The 21,804-nt window shown below is 44.9% G+C and overlaps 1 protein-coding gene across 3 annotated transcripts in view; it reads left to right on the forward strand.

Annotated features, from left to right (window-relative positions):
- Positions 1-21,804, forward strand: part of LOC146821046 (uncharacterized) — a 326,636-nt gene that overhangs the window by 122,165 nt on the left and 182,667 nt on the right. For 2 of the 3 annotated variants that reach the window (XM_085611981.1, XM_085611980.1), the window contains one exon: positions 6,746-6,872. In XM_085611981.1, coding sequence (XP_085468107.1) covers positions 6,746-6,872 — 127 coding nt within the window. The remainder of the gene's footprint in view (positions 1-6,745; positions 6,873-21,804) is intronic. The other variant, XM_085611982.1, reaches the window with a different exon arrangement.

Raw genomic sequence — 21,804 nt, forward strand, 5'->3', positions numbered from 1 at the left:
TGACTTGTTGTAGGTATGATGTGGCTTGTATGATATATCTGGACGCAATGAGAGGAACAGCAAAATAAAAGTCGGGCGGTACACTGTGCTACACACAGATTTTCAGCTTACGTATTTTTAAGCCACCCCCTTAATTACACTGACCACGCCCCCTTGAGAGACCCCCCCCCCCCCCCGTTTTTTCATCTCACTTAAAGCCCTGCCAACGAGTATGTGATGGTACCTCGGAAAACGATAGAACTGTATGACTCGTATATTAGTCCTAGTTTAGGACACTGCCTTTAAGAGGGCGGTTTTAAAGAAACACGGATATCAGCATGGCCAGCCACTAGCTACAGTCGCTTGCTTCCAGGGCAGGGCCACCTTCTGTGCCTTTCCTACGCGGCATCTAAAGTGCAATTTTCGGGAGGCTTAAGAGATCTCCTCTTGAAAATTGCGACATTTATACAAATCTTTACACAATGTATTCCCGGTTTGGCAGCTCCCATGTGCAATCAATTCGCTTTAAGTACGTTTGTGATCACTTGCCTCAGCAAAGACCTGTAACGGGTCCCCAAAGCTGATCAGGAGCACGTTTCTCAAGAAGGGTAGCGAGACGGGCCCTGGGGGTCGCCGGTGCAAGAGATACCATAGCCTCCGGAGCTTCAGCAGCAGCAGAAGGCCAGCTCCGCCCAGCAGCAACGATAACCAGGCCGAACAGTTGCCCAGGTGAGGGAGACCATTTCCGAGTCCTGGCGTGCGCACTCCCACTGCGCACTGCTCAGGTGCAGCCCGTAAAAAAAAAAAACAAGGCGGTGTCTATTAACGCACGACGTCACGCAGTTTTAGGCCGTGTAGCACCATGCTGGGTGGTGTTATTTCTCACAGAAGCGCTAAGAGCAAAGCGGTGTTCGCATGTGGGCGCTGACGGGCTCCTGGGTGCAGAAGAAACGGCAGCCTGGCTGCTCCTCTCCAACCCCTCCAGCCCCTCCCCAGCTCCGCCGTTCACTGATTGACACAGGACACCTCGCGCTCCCGTCACTACAGGGCGCGGGGAGGGGACAGGTATGTAGATGGGAGGTCAGGAACTGCTGGGTGAGAGAGAGCCTTCAGAGGCAGAGGTGTGCTCGCGTCTTGTCCAGAGCTCTGAACGGGAGCCCACAGGGCGGACAGCCTGTCACTGTGTTTCACTGAAGGTGTTCGGGGGTCTGGTGTAAGGGTGCAGGGGTTATCGACACTTCATCAGAGAGTTAGTTCCACGCCATAGCAATTACTTGTATAAAGATAAAAGAGTAAGAGAGGGAAATTGTAGAGGTGGTGAAAGAAAGAGGCGTGAGGCGGAATCAACACTAGGGCCCTGATTATAGGGCGACCAGAATTTTAAAGCCCCAAAGCGGGTCATTTGACAGAAATAGAAGAAGGACGACAATTGTATTTAAACCAAGCGCATAGAATGAAAGCGCTCTTCAGCAAAGAATTTCAGAAGAGGCAAATAAATACAATTAACATTTTAAAGCCAGTATCATGCCTACTGATTACATTGCTTACTTATAACAAGTTAACTCTTCCTGCATCTGAAGGCACGAGCGAAAAGCAAAACAAGCCGAGGGCACCGGAAGACACCACCGCCTTTCTCCGAGGCAGAGCAGAAATGCCTCGGAGAAAGGCAGCGGCATTTTCGGATTCGGGGGCGTGTTTTGCTGTTGTCTCCTCCTTGAGACTTCTTGCAAAAAACACGCCCCCCTATCCGAAAAGGACGGGGCCTAATCTGAATGACTGACCTCTTCTCCAATGGCTGACCAGCATTCAAGAGGCCAGCCAATGGAGAACAGGGGAGAAGAGGGGCGGGTTCAAGCCCCTCTTCTCCAAGTCATTAAATCTCGGAGCGAGACTGCGCAAGCGCAGCCTTCGCAGCCGAGACCTAAAAAGGGGATAGGTCGATCCCGAAAAACTATTGACCTATCTCCTTAATAGACTCTGCTGCAAAGCTAATGGGCAGATTGATCTTAAACAGACTAGAGGACTGGGCACTGGAAAAGAATATTATTATCCCATGCCAATTTGGCTTTAGAAAAGGGAAAGGCACGGTTGATCAGTGTCTGAACCTGAGTCTAATTATGGCGAAATACACGGCTGCAAAAAAAAGGACATCTCCATTTAGCCATCATGGATCTGTCCGCAGCCTTTGACTGCGTGGCACAGCCTAGGCTGTGGCAGATCATGGAGGAGATGGATATTGACCTGAAGATCATTAATATTATTCGTGACCTGTATACAGATGCTTCAGCCTGTGTTCGCTATGGGAGGAATGGTGAGTGCACAAGGCCATTTAAAATTGCAAGAGGCGTGAGGCAGGGGTGCGTTCTCGCCCCCTCCCTATTCGCACTCTATACTAATGGTGATGAATCTGCATTGTTGTCCCTTATATTAACTCAGCACAAGTGCCAATTTTATTATATGCAGACGACGTCGTACTCTTAGCTCTTACTAGTAATGCACTGCGTCGTCTAGTCCAGGATTATACACAATTTATGTGTAATTTAAGCATGAAAGTAAATTACTCAAAGTCATTTATTTTAATAGCAGGCTCAAAATATCGAGATTATTTGCAAATTACTACTGAAGAGGGAAAAATGGGGGTTGTCGATTCTTTCAATTATTTAGGGATTATGTTCGATTCTCAAACAAAATGGAAAAAGGTGATCACTAATAGAGGAACTCAGATGGAAAACAAACATTGGGGCTCTAACTAAGTTTATAAATAAAACTGGTTTAAAACCAATTGATCTAATAAAAACAGTGTACCAAGCCAAGACTGTATCTACCGCCACCTATGGGGCAGCTGTCTGGGGCATGAAAGACTGTACAAAACTGCAGATTATTAAAGATAATTTCCTAAAAAGGATCCTTTTGTTACCACAGTCATGTGCCAACTACAAGTGTCACATGGAATTAGGTGCCCCTTATATAACTGATATAATCGCAATGGCCCCTATCCTAATGAGGCACTCAATATGGCAAGAGAGATTATCAAAGATGTCCTGAAACTTGATGGAGTAGGTAATATTGCTTAGCTAACTTATGTCAAAATAACATTGAAGGCGGCTGGGCTTCATTACCTCTTTTTGGAACCTTCTAACTGCAGTTCTATATCCCAAAATTGACCTAAAAGCTCGACTGCTTTTGAATCGCCAGATAAGAAGGGAGATTAAAAATATTAATCTCCCAACAGTTAAATCTTACATGGCGTGCCCTACCATAGAATAAACGAACTCAAATAGAACATATCTAACCTTCGTTACTAATCTGCAACATGGGTATGTCTTGGTGAGGTTTCGATTAAATTACATTCCGTTAATGCTGGGTACTCCTCGCAATGTTTGTTTCTGAACTCCCATTTTGTACCTGCGATAAACAATCTATGCAGGATGATAAACATTTTTTTTGTTTTTCTGTAAATTTTATTATAATGAAAGGAAACGTTTCATTATCCCTATTATGCGAAAAATGAATTTTAAACAGTGTCGCGTAGCACTTTATTATCTTCAGCTACTACCTGATCCTTTTATCTATTGCTATTTAGCATCTTTTTTATTATTGGCACTAAAAAAGAGATCAATAACCACCTGAAATTATATTCCTACAAAATGAAATGATTTTATTATTGTGTAAATGATCATGAATTTGTATCTGTATTTTTAAAGTAATGATCTTTTCCATGTGTGTTGTAATGTTGAGAATTGTTTTTTATACGTAGTATACTTTTTATGCCTACATTGTGTTGGCGAAATAAAGTTTTCTGACTGACTGACTGCCTACCAGCACTTCCTGGTTGAAGTGTTGGCAGCCAATTAAATTTCAGTTGCATGTCAGTGGGTTTTTGGGCAAACAGATATCTATACTTTTTAAACTTCAATATCTCTGATACTACTGAACAGATTTACACCAAATTACAGAAAGCCTGCTAGCTGGACCAACATCTAGCGTTCTGCCAAATTTGGTGCAATATTGTTTAGTGGTTTGGGCTGTAGTCGTGTTCACAAAATGAAAAATCCACATAGACTTAACATGGGGTAAACACGTTTTGGGACCCCTCCCCCACTATCTCGGCTCCCGCTTAACGGATCACCTTTTTCAACACAACAAAGATTTGTAAAGATTTGTCAAGCGGTGCCAAAGTTATTGGCAAAAAAATTATATTTTCCTATGAAAACTTTGGTCCTAACAATAACTGCCTACTGGCTACCGCCAGTGGGTAACCTATTTATTTCATATTACAGACCACAGTTAAAGTGCAGTTATAGCTATTAATAAAAAGCCACTGAAGTTCACACGTTACAGTTGGGCTCACAATCCATACAACAGCCTTGCAAATCATAGCTTGCACGTGAAATACAATGCACATTTTGTCACCCTTAACTTAACAGATGCAGTTACAAATGTTGTAATTCATCATACTCATTAATTAGATTGATTACCACATTATCCATACCATTTTGACAAAGACACATTGAATGCTTTTAGGTGTTATGTTTAGCATAAATATTGTATATTTGTGGTTTTGTTTTTAAACATATATGTTATAACCAAAGCAACCCTAACTTCACCTTTGACTTTTTTTTGCAGCGACTTTTTTTGTTTGTTCTTATAACATATACCACATCCAAGAGTTCTCTGGGCCCAAACATCAGCAGGGGTGTATCTGCACTCATTTTCCCCTGAGTGGCCAATCTCTGCTGTGCACGGCCAGGCAATGATTTTTTTTTTGGGGGGTGGGGGGGGGGGGGGGGGAGTGGTTGTGGATCCAAAATTAGATTTGCAGTCCCAAGTGCGTACACTTCACAGCCTGATACCATGACCCAGGACAAGCCTAACTGACCTATACTAGATCTGCGGTTCCATACCTGGACCGTGAATCCAACAGCAGGCCAACAATGTTCTGTGATGCTTGCCCTGGATCTGTGGTACCATTTTGTGAAGTTTCCCCTGGATTTGCCTTTCCCAGCTGGTGTTCGTGGTAACTAGGTTGGTGGGGGGTAGGGGGAGAGGGAGATCTGTAAAACCGAGAAGCAAACTTAATTTTGTTTATATAAATTAAACACCATGGGCCTAGGGTTCAGCTTGTCCTCACCCACTCATATCACATGTGAGCCCTATCTTGTTTTAATGGAAGCTGCAGCATTTTTATGGTCTGGCTTGACCATGTAGCTGTTGCCAGGCAATTATGTGAGCATCACTAGAGAGGGTCTTTGGCCTTGCCTTCATGTTGGTAGCCAGGAGTACATGTTTTGATTGGGATGAAGTTGTGTGCTTCCACAAAAAAAGGCTTGCTCTCCAGTTAGCTGTGATCATTTTGCTTATTTATCCAGCTGGCTGAGTTTCAGGGGTACACACATAACATTGCAGTGCTGTAAAAAGTATCTTGGGTAACAAAATAATTTAGGATATTTTTCTTTCTCTAGCAGCAGCACAGATCGGAGGAGGGCAATCATTAACCTACATGTATTTTTAGATTTGGCTTGACAATGCAACTGTCACCTGCTCTTTTAACCTTCACCCATATTATTCTACAGTTCTTTACTTGCACACAAATACATATTCATTGCCATGCTATTTACTTGTAATACTTCACATTACTTTGCAACATTCCTTGAAAGCCAGAACTGGTGCCATTGCAAATGCTTGTTTCTAGATGTTGTGGCTCAAACTCCGGATTCGCAAACCTGAAGTGGTCAATGGAAGAAAAAGCTCCCTCAGCCACTAGGATTTAATTGTTTTGGGAATTTTTGGATCCATGAAGCTCCACAACTCCAAACTCAGCAAATTAATTGTCGGCATACCTCTAAATTTGCCCTCTTTAAGCTTATCTTGAGCAGTTTTTTAAATGCTAATTTCTGAAACTACTGAACGAATTTACACCAAGCCAAAGAAAGGCACTACCTTGAGTAAAGTTCTGCTTTCATGTTAAATTTGGTATAATCCTGTTCAGCCATTTTTTTTAATCGAGGTGCAAAGAATCCTAATGGAGTTGAAATGGGAATTGCCATTTTTACACCTTCTTTTACTGGCCTCCTGCTTAGACCTGCATGAAATGTGCCATGAAGGCCTCAAAGGTGACTTACCTTTTTTTGAATAGTTTTATGCAGGTTTATCAAACAGCATAGAGGCTAAGAATATGAAACAAAAAATGACTTTTCGTGGGAACTCTGACTCAGCCATAAATACAGAGGTGCAATCGCCTTAGCTGACATATAATCATAAATTGGCACAAGGTACTTTTTTCACTGTCAACAATCTGATGCACAAAACAGTAATAATATTTGGTAGATTTTCGTTTTTTATTTGTGTTTTTCTTTTTTGTGGAGGATCTCAGGATTTTAATTTGTCACTGTCGATAGTAGGTACTTTTCCTGTTTGACCATTCACAGCGATCACTCATTGAAACCTTTAGCCATAGCTTGTACGATGTTTAATGTCCAAATAGCAGCAGCTGCATGTGGTTAAATCCCTTGAACAGGTGCACCTGAGGTAATATGTGTCCTTCAGCAATGAATGTCCTGCACTTCGTCCCTGTGTACAGTGAGCTCTGAGTGTCAGAGGAAGTTGTTTGGTAACTTCTTGCACACAGTTCTTGTTTCACAAACAACAGTAAATCCTCCTCACACAAACAGAACAGTTCTGCTGTAAATGAATACTGTATATATTGATCACAAATATCTTGAAGTAAAGAGAGCTGCTAAGTAATTGTTATAAAACTTTGTTTAAGGCACAGGTTGCTTTCCAGGAAGCATCTGCCTATTTCTCCGAAGATGAGTGGAAGCTTTTACATGAATGGCAGAAGGAACTTTACAGGAATGTGATGAAGGAAATTCACCAAGCCTTGATCTCCCTGGGTAAAGTAAATGTCTTATTTCTATGAAGCAACTTCACAGTGTAAGCTATCTCAGTAAGCCAGCTTGTTTTTCCACCGATTTTCATTTTCTGTTATTGATCTATAATAAAGAAGTATACAGTTTTACTCAATTCACTCGTCTAGTGCCAATAGTATGTGTGGTAGTTCCTAGTCCTTCTGAGGCAATTTTTACACTTTGAATTTGAGGTCAGCATATTCCAGTGTAAGCATATGGGTTACTATGTCACATTTGCTTCTTTGTCTAAGAGCATGGTTTGTTTTTTAGAAACTACATATATGCGGTCTCTGTGTCATTGTATTTCCTATATTTATTGCACTGGACCCAAGTTTGAACTGAGTTCTCTGGGCTAGAGTGTAGCTCAGTTGTGTAAGCACCCAGACCAAAAGTGTTAATGTTGTGCCCTATTTCATTAGAATGTGTGTGGGCCTGGACTTGGATTCCATTTCTCCAATATCTGTTCCTTCATTCTGCCATAGGATGGGCCTAGGTGTAGATGCCATTACGGTCCAGGAGAACATGCCATGGTAGCTGCCTTATGTGTGATTCCAATTCTCAATTGCAACTCAAGGAACTTAGCAAGGATTTATGCCAGATAGGATATGTTATGTCAATAGAAATTGTATGGAAATTTTCATTGCAAAGCTAAACGTTTTGCTGCTCGCATTTAAGCGATGACAAAGAAAATAAATAAAAACGCCTGCCACGATGTATCACAATAAAAATTAACAATGCAAAACGATTCATTTGTGTGTGTGTATGTGTATGTATATGTATGTGTATGTATATGTATGTGTATGTATATGTATATATGTGTGTATATATATATATATATATATATATATATATATATATATATATATATATATATATATATATATATATACACACACACAGGATTATCGAAAGTCGAAAACGATCATCCAGCACTCCAAGAGGTATTGGTCACTCGGTAGTTTATTTGGTAACGAATTACATCTACATTTTTCAGCAGTCTCACGCTGCCTTGTTCACGATGCCAGAGCGCCATTTCTTTTTCATTAAAATACGCTTTTCAATAGAGAACATTAACAAAGGACTCATTTCACAATGACCATCTCGTAGCCCACATTTGCTTGCAAAAGTGGCTGCCATCTTCAAACACGCCTGTATGGATAAATAGTGATTATAAGAACAGGTCTACTTGTTACATGTCCTTCAATACACCCTTTGGAGAAACGGATGTTCATTTGTAATTGAAGCAAAAAAATATTGTTAATACATATTATCAACAGATCTGGATTTAACCGTTCCTATCCCAGTATTTTTAGTTGATCGACTTCTGATTGCGTCATTGCCATATTTATTGATTTAGTACCCGTTCCATACATTCGTATTTAGACCGTCAATTTATCAAACAAGGTGCATGTGCATGATATTTTTGACGAATATTATACAAAAGTGCAAGTGCATATTCTGTACAGTACTATTTAAATAATAACCTGCTAGTACTCCAGTGTAAGTCAATCAGATCCCTTGACGGAGACTTTTAGTTTCTTCTTCAGTGCTAGACTTTTAAAGTACACATGCTTATAAGTATATTGTATTTCAACAATATAAGAAAAAAATATAATAAACTTCATATACTTTATAATGCATATAAAGGAAGGAGACTATTTCTGTTGCAAATGGTATCTCCTATTCCATTCTCCTCTAAATAAAGTGCTAGTTCTTCAGTAAACATAAATCAGTTCCTTTTCTACTGAATCTTAAATAGTTTTCTTAAGTACTAGAAGAGTAAATGTGCAATGGCTTTATAGTATATTGTTTTTCTAAAAAAAGAGATTCTCTATAAAAACATATTTCAAATACCACTTGATATCTTAATTTTAGAGGCCTCACCTTCTTTAAATATCCTTTTCAATTTAATCTCCCAAAGAGAAAGGCTATACTGTATCATACTTAATACTGAATAACTCCGTCAAAAAAAATAGTTTTCATCAATTACTGATGGCCAAGACACTCGTCTTACGTCCTTACAAAAAATGAAAATTGAAAAAACAAATGGTTTCTCTGTGTGCAGGCTCATTCTCATTCTTTTGTTTCAATATTCCTTTCAATATAAGCAAGTATACAAGTCCTCATCTACATTCAAACCATTAAACTCCTTGCTGTTGAACTCTAAAATAAAGTAAGTTTCTAGTTTTCTGAGTTCCTTTTCCCTATCCCCACCTCTTCTTTTTCTGGGGATTTCTGCTACACAGCCATACTGCAAGCTAGATGGATTACTTTGATGATAGATTTCAAAATGTTTTGCAATCGGATAAGTTCTATCCTGATTTATGATCGCTCTACGATGCTGCAAAATTCTCTTGTACACAGGTAAAGTTGTACTTCCTATATAAATCTTAGAGCAGGAACATTGTAATAGGTAAACAACAAAATTTGATCTACAGGTTAAAAAACTTTTGATGGTAATGGTTTTAATAAAAATTTTCTTAAAATCAATGCGATTCATGCCATGTTGGCATGCCTTGCATTTAAAATATTTTTTAAAAACCTGGTTTCTGTTGGAGCCAAGTGGGGGCTCCCCCCTTCCTCTCCTGAAATTCACTCTTCACAATCTGATCTTGTAGTGACGTAGACTTTTTGTAGGTTATATCTGGACGTTTATTTACTTTTGGGCCCAATATTGGATCATCCCTTATCAGATGCCAATGTCTATTCAAAATGGACCTAATCTGTTTATGCTTGATGTTGAACGTAGTTATGAATCTATGATTCTCCAGTCCCTTCTGTTGTTTTCTATCATGTTTCCACTGTTGGGTTCTGGATGTTTCCAATAACACTTTGTCTCTCCAGATTCCCAGCTTTAGTGGCTTCTCCCTTAATAACATTTGGTGAGTAACCTCTCTGAATGAATCTCTCTGTCATTTCTTGTTCTATTATACAGTATTCTTCCAGACTGCTACACGCTCTTCGTGCCCTATAGAACTCCCCAAAAGATATACTTCTAATCAAAGGTGCGGGGTGGGCACTACCTGCGTGGAGAATAGTGTTGCCAGCTGTAGCCTTTCTAAAAACAGTGTTCTCTAGTTTATCTCCCACTGGTTTTATCCTAATATCTAAAAAGTCTATGGTGGTTTTATATAATTATATATAATGCATTGGTGAGATTAAATAATTAAATGTGTGATGACGGGTTGTCGTTTTTCAATTTAAAATAGAAACTGATGCACCCCAGTGATGGGGAAATGATACATCCAAATACCCAGTAAAAAGAAGGTGAGACTGAAATGCTCGTGTGAATTGTTTCAGTTTCACATGCTTCTTACCATTCTAACTGTTGATGCTAGTACAGATATCACAGAGTGCTTTGCAGAAGCCTCTGCAATCTGCCCTCCATGCTTCGCCAAGTCTTTGGAGAAGAGTTCCTCTTAGTGGTGAGCTAAGCAAGCCAAGATGGTAGACGTGCTTTAAGGAAGCTCCGCACAGCTGCTCCATATTTGTCTTTTCTCCTGCCCGCCACTGAGCAGTGACACTGCCTGTGGGATGCATTCTACTTCCTGATCCGCCCTGTGGCTGCTGGGGCTATTGCTGTTTCGTTAGACGGTGGGAACGCACTATTGTGACTCAAATCAGGGCCCGCTGCGGTGAGGAGCCGACTGGGCACAACCACTGGGTTCGAACTGCCCTGGGGCGGGGCAGGCCCTGCCTGACTGCCGGTCCCGTAGACTGCTGCGTTGGAGATGAGTGGTGCATGCTTCTACACTCTGCAGGCACCTCTGCTCACTGACTTGCCTATCCTGTGGGGCAGCAGAAGTGGCCGATGCACCTGCCTGGTGCAGAAACAGTCCCCAGGGCCACGGATGCAAGGGGGGCTCTATTAGAGGAAAAGTGCTGCTCATGGTACAGAGCGATCGACTGGTCTGGCGTCTGCTAGCGGGCCCTTAATTTTGTTACACGCTGACCATCGTAAACTAGCGGACAAGGTAGAATACCATTGAACAAACGCTGGCTGAACTGCAACCGACAACAGGCTAAACTGATTTTTTTAATGCAGGCCCTGTTAGTGCATGTTCAAGAAAGCAGGGTAGAGTACACTAAGGGCTGCTCCAGAAGAAGCAACATGGGCATGATGTGGCCTCCCAGAAGGTGTGGAGGGCTCGGATGCGGTGGCATACACTGATTCCTAGATCCTCGCTATGCTTCCTGATGTGGCACTCTCCCCTTTTTGTCTTCAAGTGGGCCCACCGAATGTTGGCCCACTATCCTCCACCTGGCCTATCCCCAGGCCTTTCTTGCTCGGATTGCTCAAATATGGAGACCATGATTCCATTCTACCCATAGCAGTCAGATTGCCAGAAATAAAAGTGGAAAAGAATTCCATCATGCTTTTTCCATGACTACACCGTTGCGGTGCAGCGACAGAGGAGCTAATTTCTCGCGGTCAAGCTGCGCCTTCGTGAACTCGACATACAAAGCTCCCTCCTCTTCCCCACAAGACTCCAAGTAATGGCAGAAGGGAACACGCCTGGGACTGGATGGGGCTTCGAATCCCCCGCTCTTGCCAACCCCCACAGCCATGCGACTGGTGACTGCTGCTCTTAGTTGGACAGTTGGGTAGATACCTGTTGTCCGTCTGCTCTCATAATGTTTCCGGTTCAGAGTTCCCATTTTTCCCCTGTTTACATGAACTGCCCTGGGGGTACACCCCCTTGCCTCCCTTGCGTACCACCACTACTGCACATCATAAAGATCTTTTAATATTGTGACACGGTCACATGCAGAATTCCGTCCCACTCACCTTATGTTAGACACTAACATTATTACCTGGAACGTGAGGGGAATGCACACACCCTCGTGTCGCTATTAACCCGGGGCGGAGACCTCCGCTCCGCCCGCGGAGTATGCGGAGATTTGCCTTCTCCGCGTTCCACTGAGAAGGCAAATCTCACCACACTCTACAGCGAAGCGGATCTGGCCAGCCCCCGCCACCACCCCATTCTAAAAAGTATTTAAACATTATTAAAAAATTAAATTGAAACCACTTACCTGGCATGCAGCGTCCCCCGGCTGCCCTCCTCCTCTTCTTCGCCGTCTCCCTAATCCTTGTGAATACTGCGCATGCCTATATAAAAACGGGACATTCCGCACTCGAGAGGAGTTCTTCAGAAGAAACCCATCCACAGCTCTTCAACTTTTTCTGTACATTAGGCTGCGTCAAATCCACTACCGCAGACTTCCCACATGAACCCCCTACCATGGGTCCCTTACACAACCTCCTTCAAAAGGATACCCCCACACACGTTGTATCCATGTTCTACCAGACCATCCAAACAGACAGTTCACACACTTCCACCGCTGCGTGAATGCACTGAGAGGAGCAACTGCACCTCGTTTTAACTGACGAACAATGGACTTATTGCTGTCAGCTGACGGGCAAAGTGTTGGCTAACAGCAGACTGATCCACTACAAATATTTGCACCGGCTATACTACACACCTGCAAAACTTATGCGCTTTCACTTAAGGGATACTGACTGTTGTGACAGATGCAGTAGGGAGGGTGCTGGTTTTTGCCACTTAGCCTGGGACTGCATCCCGGTCCGACGATACTGGGGAGAGGTACTAGAGGCACTGGACCAGATGACTGGAATTCATATACCTGACTCCCCACTCATTGCGCTGATGGGTTACACTAAGGATCTCAATGCCCGATTCAGACGGTTCATATTACTAGCGCTTTTACTGGCCAAACGCACTGTGGCGTGTAGATGGGGGAGAGTGAGAGCACCCAAATTTAAAGACTGCTTGGAAAGCCTGATATTCTGTCAAGAACTGCATACATACGCTGAACTGTTACCACCCTCATCCCGCCCAAGAGACATTTGGGACCCCTTAAAAGTGTATCTCCTTGCGCAATCAAACACTGATGATACTGAGGGGAGAGAGGAAACGAATGATTACAGAACATTAAGGGAAATGTGTGGAGTCCTGATGAATCAGGGAGGTACTATCAGCACAACTTTCTTACAGCTCGCAGCAACCGGGGGCTGTAGATGGTCAGTGCAAACGCCATGTCATTAACAACATAGTCATATGAAACTGTAGTACTGGAACGATTTGAAATGTCGAGGGAATGGAGTTCACATGTTTTTTCTGTTTTTTACTGTACAACAAAACCAATAAAACAGATTTTTTTTTTTAAAAAGCAGAGGTGCAGAATGAAGCAAGAGAGGCGCAGAAAAAAGGGAGGTGCAGAAAAAAGGAAGACATGTGCAGAAAGAGGCAAGAGAAGTGCAGAAAGAGGAAGAATGGTGCAGAACAAAGCAAGAGAAGTGCAGAATGATGAAGAAAGGAACAGAAAGAAGCAATAGAGGCACATAAAGAAGCAAGAGAGGTGAGGAACGAAGCAAGAGAGGTGGAGAAAGTACGAAAGGCACAGAAACAGGAAGTAAGGCATATCAAGCAGTAAGAGGTGCAGAGAGGTACAGAAAGAAGCAAGAGAGGTGCAGAAAGAGGAAGAAAGGTGCAGAAAGAGGCAAGCGAGGTGCAGAAAGAAACACAAGAGGTGCAGAAAGAAACACAAGAGGTGCAGAAAGAGGAAGAGATGTGCAGAAAGAGGAAGAATGGTGCAGAAAGAGGCAAGAGAAGTTCAGAAAGAGGAAGAATGGTGCAGAAAGAGGCAAGAGAAGTTCTGAAAGAGGAAGAAGGGTGCAGAAAGAAGCAACAGAAATGTAGAAACAGGCTAGAGAAGTGCAGAAAGAGGCAGGAGAAGTGCAGAAAGAGGAAGACTGGTGCAGAAAAAAGGCACGACAAATGCAGAAAGAGGCAGGAGGAGTGTAGAAAGAAGCAAGAGAGGTGCAGAAAGAAAAGACTGCGGGGCAGAAACAGGCAGTTGAGGTGCGGCAAGAGGTGCAGAAAGAAGCAAGAGTTGCAAAAAAGCAAGAGGTGAAGAAAGTGGAAGAAAGGTGAAGAAAGAAACAACAGAAATTCAGTAAGAGGCAAGAGAATTGCAGAAAGAAGCAAGAAAGGGTAGAAAGAAACAAACCGGGTGCAGAAAGAGGCAAGAGAAGTTCAGAAAGGTGCAGAAAGATGCAACAGAAATGCAGAAAGAGGCTAGAGAAGTGCAGAAAGAGGCAAGAGAAGTGCTGAAAGAGGAAGACGGGTGGAGAAAGGCAGAAGAAGTGCAGAAAGAGGCAGGAGAAGTGCCGAAAGAAGCAAGAGAGGTGCAGAAAGAAGAGAGTGAGGTACAGAAAGAGGCAATAGAGGTGCAGAAAGAAGCAAGAGGTACAGAAAAGCAAGAGATGTGCAGAAAGAGGAAGAAAGGTGAAGAAAGAGACAACAAATTCACTAAGAGGCAAGAGAATTGCAGAAAAAAGCAAGGAAGATGTAGAAAGAAGCAAGAGAGGTGCAGAAAGTGGCAAGAGGTGCAGGAAGAGGGAAGAGGTGCAGAAAGAGGCAAGGAAAGAGCAGAAAGAAGCAAGTGAGGTTCAGAAAGAGGTGGGGTGCAGAAAGAGGCAAGAGAGGTGCAGAAAGAAGAGTGAGGTGCAGAAAGAGGTAAGTGAGATGCATAAAAAAGGTAAGTGAGGTACAGAAAGAGAGGCGCAGAAAAAAGAGGTGCAGAACGATGCAAGAGAGGTGCAGAAAGGTTGAAGAGAGGTGCAGAAAGAAGCAAGATAGGTACAGAAATAAGCAAGAGACATGTAGAAAGTTGCAAGACAGTTACCGAAAGCGGCAAGAGATGTGCACAAAGAAGAAGTAAGACGCCAAAAGAGGAAATAAAGGCGTTGAAAGAGGAAGAAAGGCACAGAAATAGGAAGAATGGCGCAGATGAAGCACGAGAAGTGCAGTAAGAAGCAAGGGGTGCAGAAAGAAGCAAGAGAGGTGCAGAATGAGGCAAGAGCAGTGCGGAAAGAGGCAACAGAAGTGCAGAAAAAGGCAAAAGCAGACCAGAAAAAGCAAGAGAGGTACAGAAAGAATGGAGGTGCAGAAAGAGGAAGAATGGTTTAGAAAGAAGCAAGAGAAGTACAGAAAGAGGAAGAAATGTGCAGAAAAAAGCAACAGAAATGCATAAAGAGGCAAGGGAAGTACAGAAAGATGAAGAAAGGTGTAGAAAGAGGCAGGAGAAGTGCAGAAAGTGGCAAGAGAAGTGCAGAAAGAAGCAAGAGGTACAGAAAAGTAAGAGAGGTTCAGAACGAGGAAGAAAGAAAGCTACACTCCAAGGAACCCTCGTCTACAGACCCCCCTGGCCCCCGAACACCCTTTGCCACCACCATCACAGACTTCATTGCACCCCACGCCATCGCCTCAAAAAACTACATACTTATTGCAGATCTGAACTTCCACCTCGACAACCCCAGCGACCCCCAACTCCACTATCCTTCGTGACAACCTCGCCAGCATCTGACTTAAACAACTCCTCAATACACCGACCCACAGAGCAGGACACACCCTCGACACCATCTTCCCAGCAGGAAACCGCGTCTAATTCAGCCCCACGCCCACCGTGAAGGAACTGGGGCAAGGTTATTGATGAGCAACTTGACTCCACCCTCACCTGAGACAACCACACCTGGGCACCCGACGCAAACGACGCAGCCAGAGAACTCCACACCTTGAGCTCCAACTGCGCAGATGGGCTCGCCCCACTACGCAACCCTGACAGACAACGCCCCAGGAAAGCCGTGTGGTTCACCACTTCTCTCCAAGAAGCCAGACGCACCTGCAGACGTCTGGAGAAGAACTGCAGAAACACCAAGACAGCCAAAAACCACACCACCTACAAGGAGCCCATGACGGACTACCACAACCAGATCAGAGCCACCAACAGGAACTTCATCCACAACAAAATCCTGGCCAACTCCACCAACTCCAAGGAACTTTTCAGTGTCATTCAAGAATTCACCAACCCACGCAGCGAAGCCACAGAGACCTCTGATTTCACCCTCCTGAAAGCCGACCACCACAACCTTGGAGACAAAGTACACTTCAGGACCAAACACTCGCGGAACTTATGCCAGTCAGACGTAATCACACCACAGCCCTCCAAGGCTTGATAGACCGGGTGCACAAGCTTGAAGACAAAATGGAAGATGTAGAGGGGCGCTGACATTGCAACAACATTCGCGTCGTGGGTCTTCCAGAGGGGAAGGAGGAACGACAGCCGGAGATCTACGCTGAATGCTGGATCAGAGACTTGCTCCCAGCTGGCACCCTGTCCCCTCACTTTGTAGTCGAGAGAGCACACTGCATCCCGGCGCAAAAGCCGCCACCGGGAGCCCGCCCGCGCCCTTTTCTGTTTAAAGTCCTCAACTACAGGGACAGAGACTCGATCCTCAGCGAAACCTCTCAAACTGGCAAACATACAGGTAAGAAGCAGCCAAGTCATGGTCTTTACAGATTACACGTCGCAGGTTCAGAGTCGCAGAGGCGCATACGCAATGGGGAAAAAGCTGTTCTGCGACGTTGATCTACCTTAGTCACTGCTATTTCCGGCCAGGCTCCATGTTGTAGCAAAAGGATCGGCACGCTTCTTTGATTCGCCCGCAGAGGTTTGGGACTAGCTAGAAGAATCAGGGACATTGACGGGTCTCAGGCCGCCTGCAGAAGAGGAACCTAGGAAGTCCAACAGGAACCGAAGCCGATGGAACAGACGTGGCAGGCGCCGCTCAGAGACTGCTGCCACCACCAAGGCCCCAGACCCGGCACAGAGAGAGGCGGATAGATGAGGGGCACTACAGATGGTCGTGACACACCAGTCGAACAGCCACTTAAGCCCGACCAGGTCCTCGACTACCAGGGACTCCATGCTGTCCAGATTTGAGGACCCTGAAGAGTTTCCAATGCCGGAGGTTACACTGCAAACGGCCGATGACATTATATGACTCTTCCAAAGGCCGCCTGTGAACTGTTGAACTTAACTCATGCAGGACCCTGCCAAGCTGGCTGAAGGCTCTCACGCAAGTGTCCGCTGTACCGGCTAATGTTATGTTATGTAATGTTGCATTAAAATATTGATTATGCGACTGTCTCTTTTCACGCAGCGCGGCGCAGCCCCATGCATGGCCATGTCCAACACGCCCTTACATTAAGTCGAGGGACGCGCGCAGCCCGTACTTTTCTCCCATGTGCTGTAGATGGGCCGTCGGAATGCATGACCGAAACATGCCAACAAGGGGGGCATCGCTCTTTGCTGCCGACACACTACACATACCCACGCCACACGTCAGTCTGACAAAAAGTTTGAGACCCGCATTTGGGCAGCACAGTTTGGACAAACCTCCACTTGGAACTCGCCCTCATGGTTTTACACAGTTTAATTCACCTACGTCCCTCCCGGTTTTTCATAGAGCTGAGCTGGAACACGTCCCTGCAGGACAGGATCTGTGACACTACCCCCCCCCCCCCCCCCCCCCCCAATGACGACCTAATCAGTGCAAAACAGAGATATGACACAAGTCAAAGAAGTTACATGGAACATGCGTTGTATACACACCCCGTCACGCAGATACTCGATTTACGCCTACCTATGTCGCAGAGCCACCGAAGCAAGAAACGCATATGTCCCATGCGGAATTGGTGCACCTCCGTCATCAATGGAGGGGCCAAATACATGACACTAGCTACTCAGCGCAGGCGCAAGGCGCCCTCATTTGGGTACGGGGTACGAGCAGGGGTTCCGTTCGCATGCGAAAAGATGCTAATCGACCCCTGAAAGCAGGTATGCGCTTGCAAGCGGGAGATTTAATGGTCAACTGATCCTTATTGGATCCATTTATGCCCCGAACGTCAGCCTGCCCACATTCCTTGCATAACTCACAAAAGTCCTATCCGGGTGTAGCGGAGTCTCCTGGCTCCTAGGGGGAGATTTCAACTCTGTACTCAATGTGGATCTGGATAGATCGTTCCCACCACTGTCTAGGACAATAGCAATGTCCAACGCGCAGGCTCTCACGGACTGGTTGGCACACTGGGCGTTACTAGACAAATGACGCACCAACAATCCCGTGGCCCGGCTCTACTCGCACTACTCAGTGGTACACCGCCTACACGTACATCTAGATAGGATAGTGGGATCCCCCGTGCTGCTTCCTTACGTCCATCACATAGACTACTTAGGCTGTATGCACTCTGATCACAACCCCCAGATACTGCCACTCGCCTGTGAACCTGAGTGCCCCCCTGCTCCCACGTGGAGACTCCAAACAGCTGCACTCGAAGATCCACCTTTCCGCTCCTCCCTGGGCATGGCGATCCGTGCATATTTTGAACTTTATAAGGATACAGCAGGCGACGCGCTGATAGAGTAGGAGGCACACAAAGTCACGATGCGGGGACACTGCATGGGTGCAACATGGAGCATACGTAAAACTCTCACCTCCAGTCTCAACAAAATAGAGCTAGAGCTGCAGCGCCATGAATCGGAAGGGGAGGGCGAAGGTAGACATAGTTATCGCATGAGGATACTGCGCATACAACATGTGGAGTTGATGGAACGCCTCCATTGCCATAACTATGCCGCACACACGGCCCGCACACATGCTACTGCTGATTGCGCAGGCCGCCTTCTAGCCTGGCTAATCTGCCAGGATCATGCCCGAACGCCGATAGCTGTGCTGCGAGATGACACAGGACTCCTCACGCACATGCAGCGGGACATCCACGAGGCCCTAACGCAGCACTACCATCGGTTGTACCAATCCCATAGTCGCCAGGCTCCACACACACTCTTGTCTTATTTAGAACAGGTGCAACTACCTGAAGTGTCGCGGATGCACAATGAGTTATTGGACGCCCAGATCTCGGAAGAGGAGATCAGAGAAGCAATTATGTCCCTGGCCATGGGGAAGACCCCGGGACCCGACGGGCTCCCGACAGAATACTACAAGGCATATCAAATATCGCTGGTCCCGCGGTTGTGCGCCCTTTATGCGACTGCAGTAGACGAAGGGTGACTCCCCCACCACTCTCTGTGAGGTGCATCTGATTTCATTGCTCGAGTCTGAAAGAGATCCAACGGACACTGGCTCATATCGACCCCTAGCCATGCTCAATACGGATTATAAAATCTTGGAGAAACTCCTGGCGGATCAGTTTGTGCAGGCAGTCCCTGATTTGGTACACACTGATCAAAACGGCTTCGTGCCATCCCAAACACCACACTCGATCTGCATTATTTTTTCTGTCGCAGCCTATTCTGTGTGCGACTGGCCGAGAGCGGGCTGCCTCGTTCTCGAAAAAGCATTCGATTCCCTGGAGTGGAACTACATGTTTGCAACGCTCAAGAAATACAACTGGTCCCGGTTTCTTGCAGTTAACCCGCCTTCTCTACGCAAACCCTGTGGTGAGAGTGAAGCTGGGACCATACGTTTCAGCTGCCATCCCAGTGCGGCGGGAAACGAGACAGGGCCGCCTGTTGTCCCCTCTCCTTTTCACGCTCGCAATGGAGCCACTGGCAGAATCACTAAGAACACAGTTACAAGATGTTATACCGCTAGGTGATAGCACCCATGTGGTGTCACTGTACTGTTGATCTACCTAAGAGATATTACTCGGGTACCAGAACGACTAGTCCAAATCCTTCGGGACTTTCCGCTTATGTCTGGGCTGAAAGTAAACGTTGCTAAAGCTAAATGATATGCCTTTAATGAGAATATCAGTGATCCAGGTCTTATACTCAATGGTGTGAGAGTACAACGGAGCGCTGATACATTCCGATACCAAGGCATTGGGCCACACAAACAACCCCGGCCCTGCAGACTGAACAGCCAAACCTCTTTTTCTTTCTGTTACAGGAGTACAGCCATTCGGTGGATGGCAGAATCCACAGATTTTTCCTTTTCTGGCAGGCAATAATGTCAGGTGGGTTCTAAACATCATTCGCCTTTCCTCTCTTCCACACTGCATCTTCCATTGTCCCCGCTGCGACTGACTGAGGACCATCTATCCATTTTGCTGTAAGAAGGGTAAGCCCTAGTACCAAAGGGGCTGTCAAGAGGGTGCCTATGTCAGAGAAAGGATGAGGTTGGTATTCTCACTAGTTTCTTGTCCCAGGAAAGATGGAGGCCTTCGGCCTATTTTAGACCTGCTTCCTCACAACACCATCCACCGGAATAGAAATTTAAGATGCCCACCCTGGCCCAGGTCTTGTCTGCCCTCACTGGAAGGTTGCGTTGGACCTGCAGGACACCTATTTCCATAAGCCCATTTTGACAGCCCATTGGCACTACCTTAGGTTTGTGTATGTGCAGGAGCATTTTAAGTTCTCTGTGCTCCCCTTTGATCTCACCAGTGCTCCTTGTGTGTTCATAAAATTCATGGTGGTGGTGGCAGCACAACTTTGAAGGTCAGGGGTGCTAGTCTTCCCCTACCCCAATGACTAGCTGTCGAAGGTAATTCGCCCCAGGTAGTTGTCAACCACCTGCAGACTGCGGCATACCTCCTATCATCTTTGGGGTTCGCTATCAACATGTTGAAGTCAGTCAGAGAACTTTATTCGATCATTATCAAATAAGATCGTAAAAGTACATAAAAACCGGAACAAGCTTGGAGTTACACCCTTAACCAGCATGCTATGACATTTCATAAGTTCCAGGAATAAAAAAATTATATAAAATATAATAAATTCATTATAAAATTCAGTATGTACATGCCCGGATACCAAGTTAAGATGTAAGTTAAAATAGGTTATTGTTAAAAGATAAAGGGAATCTAAAATCTGTAAACACCGAGGCCAACTAAGATCCCAAAGACATTCTTGTTTTCACACAGGCCCATAAAAATGATGCTACTGCAAAATAAACTAGAGGGTCGGGAAATGATTAAAAAAAATACAATGCCACACCACATTGTTTAAAATTGTGGGGCTTTAGGATTGGTATGATGTACTTTTTCCTTCCCTCTGGTGAAATCCACATAATAATATTAAATGGAGGTCTGCTTGAGGAGAGTTCATATTGTAGGGACAGAGGGACAGCTCTGAGTGGTTAAACCTTTTTGCTGGGCACCCTAGCATCAAAAGAATCACATTTAGGCGAAGACACAATAAAATGAATGTATGTTGCGATAGTGGAACATCCTCTAGATAGAAGTATCCTCCCTCTAAGATGGAAGGAACTAATTGGTAGGTGAGAACTGACTTTTTGCTATAGTTCTTCTCCCTGAGCCTTCAATGTAAATAGATCCACTAACCTTTGTCGTGACGTCAGTCTACAGACTGCTGAGTCCTTAAATAAATCTTTCATCCCCGTCGCATTGAGTTCTAGTTCAACATAGTTTAACCATCTGATCCTTTTATAATTTTCTAATCTCAGACCGTCCCTTTTTATATTTTGGGTTAAGGACACTCTGTCCCTACGCCAGATGGAATGCCACAACAAAATCGGGGCTAGTCTGATTACGTCTGTGGTGTAGGATAAGCCCAAATCCATGTGTAGTATGTAATCTGTTGAAGATTGTGGAAGAGACACCAGTGATTTAAAAAAGTATTCTCAGTAGATTGGAGTCGATCGACTTGAGCCATACCCCAGACACCAGCCCCATAAGTGGCCGCCAACTTAGTTTTAGCCTACTAAATATGTTTTATGGCGGCTAATGGTTTCGCACCCATCCTAGATATGAATACTTTTATCACCGCTAGGCTCCTTTCTATTCCCAGGGCCCTCCCCTCAACGAGCCATGACTTCTTTTCAGATGCTCCCCTTAATTGGAGCCGTTCTGAACACGTGTTCGGTTTTGTGACTCTCCACCGGGAAAGAGAGTTCAAGGCATTCATGCTCTTATCCAAACTTTTCAGCCTTGGTCTTGGATTTCAGTGAGGTTGAATCTGATGCTACTTAGGCTGATGGCCTCCTGCATCCTGCTGGTTGAGCATGTCCCGTCACATTGTCATACAGTTCCTATAAACCTATATAGGATCTGCGCGTTTAGAC

Source organism: Triturus cristatus, chromosome 6, assembly GCF_964204655.1.
Source record: "Triturus cristatus chromosome 6, aTriCri1.1, whole genome shotgun sequence".
NCBI lineage: Eukaryota > Metazoa > Chordata > Amphibia > Caudata > Salamandridae > Triturus > Triturus cristatus.